This window comes from Tarenaya hassleriana, unplaced genomic scaffold (genome assembly GCF_000463585.1).
Source record: "Tarenaya hassleriana unplaced genomic scaffold, ASM46358v1 Cleome4, whole genome shotgun sequence".
NCBI classification, from domain to species: Eukaryota; Viridiplantae; Streptophyta; class Magnoliopsida; order Brassicales; family Cleomaceae; genus Tarenaya; species Tarenaya hassleriana.
This window is the reverse complement of record NW_010966881.1, coordinates 2,280,345-2,289,923: the sequence shown is the minus strand read 5'-3', so window position 1 is coordinate 2,289,923 and position 9,579 is coordinate 2,280,345. Positions and strand designations below refer to the sequence as shown.

Below are 9,579 nucleotides of genomic sequence, written 5' to 3'. Positions count from 1 at the left end.
TCCGTCAATTGTTCTTACATAAACACAATTGACGGATTCAACCCTTTTCACCAGAATTCTTCATTTTCATCGTTGAAATGGAGAGTTCTGGTGAAAAGGGTTGAATCCGTCAATTGTGTTTATGTAAGAACAATGTGTTGAGATTTGCCCTAATCGGACTTAGAATATGAGCTCACCGAGCGGGTTCGTCGATTAATTCGGTGTAGAGTTCGGAATTCCGGGCAGTGAGGCTCTTGGAGAAGGTTGCTTTGATTGGTATGTCTTACGTTAGATCGCCGAAATAATCGTACATCTGTATTCCGATTATCAAATTTCCGCCGCCTCGTCCGTCGTGAAATTTGTGGGTTACAACCAATTTTTGTGATGGTGTCTTACATAAATACTGAATGTTTGAGTTCGGAATTCCGGACGTTTGATTTTGTGTTGTAATGAATTATTGTCAAAGGGTTTTAATTGTAAAAATGCTCCTTGTACAAGCTTGACTTGTTAGATCAATGGACAACATCGTGGATTCGTTGAGCAATGCATATGAGAAGTTTGTTCTTGCCTCGGCTAATGTTCTTGAAGCCAAGGAGATAGCGGGCGGGCAGAAAGCCACGGCCACAGATGCTGCATTGGAGAATTTCAAGGAGAATTGGGAACTTTTCCGCATAGCTTGTGATCAAGCCGAGGAGTTTGTGGAGTCAGTGAAGCAAAGAATAGGATCAGAATGCTTGGTGGATGAGGCAACTGGTTTTATGGGTTCATCAGGAAACTCGGGTCAGTCTTCTGCTGCTACAACGAGTCTTCAACCCATCAGTGCAGTAAGGTTGGAGCAGATGAGTAAAGCAGTTCGGTGGCTAGTGCTCGAGCTTCAGCATGGCTCCGGTGGTTCTGGGCATTCTCATTCTTCTACAGGGTTTGACACCAAGTTCTCAGAAGATTCTGCTCAATAGGTATATGCTTTTCTTCCACATAACTGCGAGTCATTTAGTTTTTTGTTTGCGTTGATGCTTCTGGGAAGAGTAGTATAATAACTATGATGTTCTTTTTAGCACAATGGTTAAGAAAGAAAACCGATCTGTCTTAGCGTAGTTTTCCATCTACATAGCTAGTATTTCAGCAGAACTTGATCGAGCAAGAATCAAACTTTACAATCCGGGTGTCAGACAAATCTTGCCCATGTCTTCTAAAACTCGTTTATATAGCGCCTTTGTTGCCTCTTGATTTCGTTTTTTTTTTCTCTTTTTCAGGTCTAAGTTACAAATCTAATGCAAAAAGACAGTACCAGTCTCTGTGAATTCGGTTGTGCTTAAAGTATCTGCACATTGTCTGCAAGAAGTAGACTGATTTTGAGTTGAGGGCTTTTAGAGCATGTAGAGGCCATGTATCTTTTGGTGTTGCTAAATGCAATCTATAGCTAATGGAATATGTATGGTCTTTTGTCAAGTTCTCGACTAAAATGGTAGCATGTTTCCTTCCTCGTTATTTAATATCATGGTCTTATACCCTGAACCAGAAACTCTGCAATGTGAATATCAAAACCACAAATAGCAACATACCATAGTTTTAAGTTGAACCCAGACCAGACCGGTTAGTATGACTTGGTATCGTGTGTACCGGTTTTCTGGGCGGTTTGACCGGTATATGATCGGGAAAAGCTGGCAAAAACCACGGAACGATTACAAATCTCCTTTGGATCGTACGCTTGTGCAATAGAGTAATAGTACAGTGAAATGCAAGCAAGTCTTCTCCTTTCCGACCAACAAAAGTCCCTCTTCTGTGATCTCTCTATCTCTCTCCCTCCCCGGCGAAGGAAAGGTTGTTGGATTGCGGTGAGTGGGTTCTTCGCCGGTTGAGCCAAGAACCTTGATCAGAGTCTTGTTTTCTCCTTCTGCCCCCAATTTCATCTTTGAATCAGGTACGGTTTTTGTGTCTATCACAGGAAAAAAAAAAGTCCCGATCTTTAGTGTAGATTCCTATTGATTAACGGGAACTCTCTTCTCTTTCGTATTCCCAAGACTTCGTCTCTGCTCTTCCGTTTCCTTTGACTTCCCTGTTCTTGTGTCTGCGTTTTTCATCGTTCTCTATTTTCCGGTAAATTCCCCTTTCAGGCTTTCTTCTGCCTAAACCCAATTCCTCGATTTGTCGTCGTTGATTGGCTGTTTTCTTCGGACTGAGGTCCTGGCTAATGCTCAACTATACTCTAATTGATGTTAAAACCTGAATTTTTATGCTTCGTTTTTCTTGGGTTTCTCTTGAAACGCAGATTCATGGATTTGAATGAAGGGATTGAGCTTCTGAGTTCTTGGATTGGTCATGTGAGCTTCTCACGGAGGCTATAGAGTTCTCAAGCTTGGCCTTTTTTCGTGTTGGAATATGAGTGTGATTGTTCGGAATCATTGAACTTTACAAATTTATTGTACTCACGCATTGCATTGTCTGATTGATTTCATTTGTTATGCTTTTATCAGATTGAAAATCTTGGTCTTCACCTGCTATGGCGATTCCTACACATTGTTGTGAGCTTTTGGTACATAATTTCGGGCATAGTTGAGACAATTGAGAGCTATCTCATATCAGTAGGGCTAATAAGAATGTACCATTCCATCAATGTGGACAAACTCCGGTATCTAGCAATTGTAGTCGAAAGTGAAGAAGCTCGCGAAATTTCAAAGGTTGTTGAGCTTTTGCAGTGGCTGACGGCAATTGGGGTCAGGCGAGTTTGCCTCTTCGATTCACAAGGTAGATTCTTTTTTTTTTATCGACGTAATTATATGCTGGTGTGCAAGTTTATGTTCTATTGCCTTTGAAGAACTTTTCTTTAGGTTTATTGAAGAAATCCAAGGGCTTGATCTTGGGAACCATTGCATGTTCGAAACTATTAGAGGTAAGTAGCTATTCTACTTATGGCTTTTTCATGGCAGTTCCCTGGAATCTTTCAGCCTGTTAAAAGATGGTTTGTGAGAAAGATTCTCACAATTTTACGGGGTTTAGATGGCAATCTACCTTTTTTATTTGTTTTTCGTTGTTCTTAGGAGAAGGATTCTTTCACTAACCAAAAGGGTATCGCTTTAGAGTTCATTTCATCTTCTGACAACAAAGATGCTGTTGCAAAAGCCGCAAGCATACTTCTTCAGAGATGTTTGAAATCTAACCATTCGGGTAACGGGAAGGGAGAGAACAGTTTCACCGAAGCTCGCTTGAACGAAGCATTAAAAACCATCGGTCTGTAATACTACTCAGAGATTGATTTCTTGAGGGGTTTTATTAAATTTTACGCAAACTTATGTTCTAAGCACTGACAGGCGATAGCGGGCCCGAACCAGATCTAATGCTAGTTTACGGGCCGGTGAGGTGTCACCTCGGTTTTCCTGCTTGGAGAATGCAGTATACAGAGATTGTGTATGTATTCAGATTGACCCTTGTTGATTTATGATCTACTTTGACACATTCACCTGATGGATATATATATATATATATATATGGGTATATATTTACGTGAATCACGGTCTCGTTCTTTGTTTTTGTTTCTGATTATTGTTGATAGACATATGGGATCTCTCAAGTCTATGAAATATGGTTCTCTTGTAAAAGCAATTCACAAGTTCACAAGGGTACGCCAAAACTATGGTGAGTGTCTCATCCTCCCTTGTCAAATAACCCCATATATATATATATATATATATAGGCTCTTCCATGCATATGCACATTATACAGAAAACATTCAACATTAGATGGCATCAAACTCTGGTTTCTGTTGGTAAACAAGACAGAACAAAAGGGTAATGGCTCTGAAGTTTATGATGGAAGAATAGGTAGAAAATGTTCATACTTTAGCCTGGATTGAATCATCCTTTCCCATATCGTCGTTTGAACTCGAGAGACAAACTCCACATTGGTTCTGTCTACCGAATCATTGTCTTTGATATTGGTTTTGTTCTGACAGGGGCATGAAGCGTAACGTATCGAGAACACTTCCAGATGCCGAGCTTTGAAGCTAATCATCTGGAGTGGCCGCCGTTGTTGTCGGAGAAAGCTCAGATGATTGTGCTTTACTGACACATTAGTTTACAGATGTGCTACTAGCTACAAGTGTGTTAACCGGACTAAACCGATTGAGTTTTTCTTTGAGTTCTGATCAATATAGGAACTCCGAGTATATATCAGAGTTTTCCTGATCTGTTCCCATTGCTCGACATTCTATCCGACAAGGTGAAAGCTGTCCGGAGAATGCGGGACCAAATTCCCTCCGGTCAAGGTGAACCCAAAAAGGGCATATTCGGTGTTTCGTTAGATTTTTATTTTCAATCGTTATTCGCTATTGGTTTTGTTTGATGGAAGAAGACAGACGACAATTCCATCAACGAAGACGGAAAATTCGACGGCCGGAAATCGAGGCCTTCGTTGCTAAGATGGAGCAGCAGCCAATTGGTTATTATATTATATTCGGTTCAGTTTTGGTTTTTATTAAAAAATTCTGTTTTTCGGATTTTTTTAAATTTCAGTTTGATTCACTTAGTTTTTGGAAAAATTCAATTTTTCTAACATTAATATCATTTAAAAATTTTAAACGGTTCGGATCGAAAAGAATATTACATTTACCTGAACAAGATAAGAAAGATAGAACTAAGTGTAACGTGTTCATTGCACACATACACATATCTTATACATATATATATATACACGTATACATGTACATGCTCATACATCCATACACGCACATATATATCTTTTTGATGCAAATCATCTTCTCTGTTTCATCTAATACAATCCCATGATTTGTCTACAGACGCAACAAAGAAACCTTCGGGCCTATGAATGAACGTGGAATACGTTTGCGCTGTTGACAATTTTTTATGGGCCACAAGCTTTTAGGCCTTCAATTTGGATAATGGGTTTACAAAATGCTGTATTCCTCGTCAATTGAATGCATATGGCTGTCTATATACAAAGAAAAAAAGCTTGGTTTTTGTTTTTTGCTCTTAAAATATGGAAATACTGTTAAAAAAACCCCATTTTTTTATGGTATATCGGTTGATTGGATTCGATCATAATACATAAGGGGTTTTTCAGATTTACTTGGACTAATCTAATTAAATGTTGATCTTGAAAAATTAATGATTGGACCGTTACTAATAACACCTTTAAAAAATCATAAAACTTTTTTTTTTAATAAAAGGTGTTTGAAAGATTCCAAAGGCAAAGTGTTTTGCTTTGCAAGGTGGAAACGAACTAACTTGAGTTGGCAAGTCTATTCACGACAAGACCAAATATCAATATTTTACAAATTAAAAAAATATATAAAGACACCGAAAAAAAAAAAAGAGAAAGACAGACCATCCACCACTATTACTCTCTCCTCCTTTCCCCTCTTTCACTTTGCTCAATCGAAATCTCCTCTCTTCACAAGGAAGGTGCTCTCATCACCGTCTTCTTACGAACCAAAGGTAGGTTTCCTCTTCCCCTATCTCTCTCTTCCATTCTTATTCCCTCTTTCTTGTTTTTCAGTTGTATATCGTATAATGAATGATTCATATTATATATATATCGAAGCGAAATTATAGTTGTTCATGTTATGATTGCCATTATTATAAGGTAAGGTCTTTGATCTGGAACTTGAGAGTTTTTTACTCAGTCGAGTCGGGTAGGGGAAATGGCGAGTGAAGCTCCGAGTTGGGCAGATCAATGGGGAGCCGGAGGGTTTGGGGCGATGCCGGAGGAGGAAAACCCTAATGCAAAGAAAGACGCCGCCGCCGGCAAAAACTCCGGCGTGGCCAAATCTGGAATCAACAGAGCAAAGATCGTTGCTTTTATTGGAGTCAAATGGATCAAGAATCTTGTCCACATGAAGAAGAAGAAGAAGGATTCAACTTCTTGAACCCACCACCCAAAAAAAAAACTTTTTTTTTATTTGTTTACAGTTTTGTATGATGCATCCCACGACTAAGAGTTTGACCTTGTTCTATTTGACATGGCTCCAATTTTCCATTACTCCCCAAATCGATCTTCAGTCCCCCCCTCTCTCTCTCTCTCTCTCTCTCTATATATATATATATATATATATATATATTCTTTCTGGCATCTAAAATACATAGAAATTCGAGCTACTTACAGGATCTGAATATTCGAGCTACGAAGCAGAAGGCTTGCAACGCACTTTGAAGGTTTGCACAATTTAACACAGATCATCAGTTCGTGGGCATCTATATGTGTTGAGAAATAAATAATATTAATATATTACTTATTACACATATTTAATTGCTAATCTTTGTTGATTTGTAAACACAACAATAAAGTATGTTTATTCTCATTGAAACATATCTAGGGGTTGATTTGTTCAGTAGATCTATGAGTGTTGCAAAAACTATCTTCAGACACAGAATCTAAGTGTTGGGATCCGATCTGGCCTGGTCTGAGACATTCACCGATCTCGCCATCTTCATCAACCCTTCCCCTCTTCTCATACTTGTCTCCCCAAACCCATCTCTCTTCACCTTCACCAACTCCTCGAACTCTGAAGCGATCTGATTCATCTCTTCGTATTTTTCTTGCAACGCAAGTTTCGCATCAACGAGCTTCATTTTCACCCGTTCCTCTCTCCATACTTCCGCCATCTGTAACATCTGTCTCTCTTCTTCGGTTTCATCCCTATACCTGTTCATCTTTCCACTCAATGCTTCGATTCTCCTCATCAGCTCTTTGCATAGCTCTTCGATCGCTTCTCTTTCCTTCTCTCGTCTTTTCAGCAACGATTCTGAATCCGATACCTTCTTCAACAGCATTGAATTCACTGCCTCAGCTCGTCTCCGCTGCTTTCTCTCACGGTTTAACTTGTGCCGCAAGTAATCTACACCGTGTTCGTTGCTGCCCCGTCCTTGTTTTTTCTGTAGGAGCTTAATCTTTTCTTCTGATAAAATCTTGTCGGTCTCGAGCTCTTTGATGCGAAGCTGAGATTTCCATAGCTCGGTTAGAAGATGGGAAGCGACGTTCGTGCTTTGAGGCTCGTCTTCTACGATATTCTCGGTAGCTTCAACGGAGTTATACGTTGACGGCGATCTCAAATCCCACTTTGTCACACTCTCCATCTGCGAGATTGCGATTCAGATTAGGGTTTCCGATGAAATATTCAGTTCTTGAACTGTCATGGGCACTTTCCAGTTTCCAATACATATATGTTCTCAAATCTCAAGCATAAGATTCTTGAATTTAGATTTCTAGTGGCCACCTAACGAGGAAACGATCAGACGGACCTGAAAGCTGGCAAACGAGACTTCTGGTTGGAACGGAGGCTTTCGAAGCCTCGCTGCAAGTTTTCTCGCGGAAACCTGGGATTCCTCGGATTCGGGTTTAGGCGAGGGAAGATCAGATGACAGCGGACGGTGGCTCCGATGGCCGGAATATGCGAATGCGACGGATATGGGTTTCCGGCGATGACGAGAAATAATGCTCATAAGGGAAAGGGGTATGACGAGATTCGGAAATGAGCATTTTTCAGAGGTATATGTATACATATACGCGTTATACATTGAATCTAGCGATAAGGCAGAATCTGAAATCATTTAAAATATTGATTTGTTACCAGATTTCGCATATATTATTTACATGTAAAATATATTATATGGTTTACCACATTATATATCAAAAGAAACCGCTTCTTGTTTTTAGAGTTACATATATCATTTTGGTTTATTTTTATTCACTTCCACACACAACTTAAATATCCAAAAAGTTTGAGTTTGTCTCTCATTGTGATAAAATTAAAAGTTGCAAAATATTTCATTAAACTTCTCTAATAATATAGATTCTTTTATGTTTTGGTTTTCAACTCGACACAAAAATAATATTTTTTAGTGATTTTAAAACTATAATAAAACTTCTAAAATAGAATTACGTTAAGAGAAAATTTAATAAAAATACATCAACTATGCAAAACTTGTCAAAAATATATAAAGAATAAAATAACTACTCTAAAATGTAAAAAATAATCAAAATTTAAAATTTAAAATCCAAATTACTACACACTATTTCGACCTTGTAAAAGTGATTTAACACTTTGGAGATTTCGGTTAGTAGATGCATCATCGCCACATCATACTATATTTTTTATACTTGGAAAACCTGTCATACAACCCTTTGGGTCGGACACCGAAACGTCTCACAGCCCTCCCTAAAAGACCGAACAAATGACACAGTATTGCATATAGTAAACTTCCACGGACCTACGCAACAGTCGGCACACATCATACTAATTTGTTACGTCATTAACAAAGAAAAACCTATATATATTTATATATATCTATTTCTAAAATTTTAAAAAAACAAACACTAAAAATCTAGAAATGTTATAATAAGTACAAACACTAAAAAACTAGAAGTATTGTAATAAGTACAAACCAATAAACTAGTCTTAGCTGGTCCAATAAAAAAAAACATAACTTTAAAATATGAATAAAAATATAAATATTAGACCACGAATCTTTTCTCTAACACAATATCAGAAGAAATTGTGCCGCATAATGATTTGGGTTTATATGACAGGAATCAAACCGAACGGAAAAGAATTGTGGAAAAACGGCTGCTTTCATTAATCGTAATACATCCCAATATATACAAGTAGAGTTTCAACCTAGATCAACTAACTATAGGAAACAAATCTGCTAATCGCAACAACTTCCTAAATCAGAAGATACGCGAATATATATATATGTATATACATTCCGTTACCCCCCCTCAAGTTGGAGCGTAGATGTCGTGTACGCCCAACTTGCGGAGAAAAATGTCGAATTCCTTCTTCCCAAGCGCCTTGGTGAAGATGTCTGCTAGTTGATGAACCGTGGAGACATGTCGGGTCAGAATGTTTCGGTTGGTGAGGTGATGTCGGAGAAAATGGCAATCAACCTCAATGTGTTTCGTGCGTTCGTGAAACACGCCGTTGGAAGCAAGTTGAATTGCCGATTGGCTGTCACAATGTAGCACCATGGGTGCGTCATGGGTAACACCGAGTGTGTTGAGTAATCCCTTTAGCCACAGAAGTTCGCATGTTGCCACCGCCATTGCTCGATATTCAGCCTCCGCGGATGATAACGAGATTGTGTGTTGACGCTTTGATTTCCAAGAAATCGGAGACTGTCCGAGATGTACGAGCCAACCCGATAGAGATTTGCGAGATGTCGGACATCCCGCCCAATCTGAATCACACCAGCCATAGAGACGAAGATCTGAATCTGCGCGGAGTAAGATGCCTTGGCCGGGATTGCGTTTCAAATAACGTACCACACGGAGGGCCGCTTCCCAATGTTCAAGTTTCGGTGCCTGCATGAACTGAGAAAGTATGTGTACTGCATATGTGAGATCAGGGCGTGTTGCAAGTAAATAGATCAGGCGACCCACAAGGCGCCTGTATTTCTCAGGATCGGGAAGAGGCGCGGTGGTGGTGAGTGCCAATCGGTGGTTTTGTTCAATTGGAAAGTTTGCTGGTTTTGCTCCCAAAAGGCCGGTCTCTGCTAATATGTCTAGTGTATATTTCCGTTGGCAAAGCGAGATCCCAAGTGGTCCTCTGGCAACTTCGAGTCCAAGAAAGTATTTGAGAGGGCCAAG

The 9,579-nt window shown here is 39.3% G+C and overlaps 4 protein-coding genes across 9 annotated transcripts in view; 3 read left to right on the top strand and 1 right to left on the bottom strand.

Moving 5' to 3' along the window:
* LOC104823526 (mediator of RNA polymerase II transcription subunit 32) overlaps positions 1-1,428 on the top strand; it is a 1,983-nt gene extending 555 nt beyond the window's left edge. Inside the window, exons 2-3 of the mRNA XM_010555131.1 lie at positions 478-935; positions 1,233-1,428. Coding sequence (XP_010553433.1) covers positions 495-935 — 441 coding nt within the window. The 5' untranslated portion in view covers positions 478-494 and the 3' untranslated portion in view covers positions 1,233-1,428. The remainder of the gene's footprint in view (positions 1-477; positions 936-1,232) is intronic.
* Positions 1,429-1,576: 148 nt separating this feature from the next.
* Positions 1,577-4,269, top strand: LOC104823527 (dehydrodolichyl diphosphate synthase complex subunit NUS1-like). Of its 5 annotated transcripts, none has more exons than XM_010555132.1 (8): positions 1,577-1,900; positions 2,249-2,300; positions 2,454-2,724; positions 2,808-2,869; positions 3,018-3,207; positions 3,288-3,384; positions 3,530-3,612; positions 3,929-4,269. In XM_010555132.1, the coding sequence occupies exons 2-8, from the start codon at positions 2,253-2,255 to the stop codon at positions 3,934-3,936; spliced, it is 759 nt and encodes a 252-aa protein (XP_010553434.1). In that variant the 5' UTR covers positions 1,577-1,900; positions 2,249-2,252; the 3' UTR covers positions 3,937-4,269. The 5 variants fall into 5 exon arrangements, with proteins under 5 accessions (XP_010553434.1, XP_010553438.1, XP_010553436.1 ...); XM_010555136.1 differs by having other exon boundaries at positions 2,249-2,364; XM_010555134.1 differs by having other exon boundaries at positions 2,249-2,370.
* A 1,044-nt stretch (positions 4,270-5,313) lies between these two features.
* On the top strand, positions 5,314-5,982 carry LOC104823525. Of its 2 annotated transcripts, none has more exons than XM_010555130.2 (2): positions 5,314-5,429; positions 5,618-5,982. In XM_010555130.2, exon 2 carries the CDS (start codon positions 5,636-5,638, stop codon positions 5,858-5,860), a length of 225 nt encoding a protein of 74 aa, XP_010553432.1. In that variant the 5' UTR covers positions 5,314-5,429; positions 5,618-5,635; the 3' UTR covers positions 5,861-5,982. The 2 variants fall into 2 exon arrangements, with proteins under 2 accessions (XP_010553432.1, XP_010553431.1); XM_010555129.2 differs by having other exon boundaries at positions 5,583-5,982.
* A 383-nt stretch (positions 5,983-6,365) lies between these two features.
* LOC104824542 (stress response protein NST1-like) lies at positions 6,366-7,067 on the bottom strand. Its single transcript, XM_010556643.1, has one exon. It carries the CDS (start codon positions 7,065-7,067, stop codon positions 6,366-6,368), a length of 702 nt encoding a protein of 233 aa, XP_010554945.1.
* Positions 7,068-9,579: the final 2,512 nt, after the last annotated feature.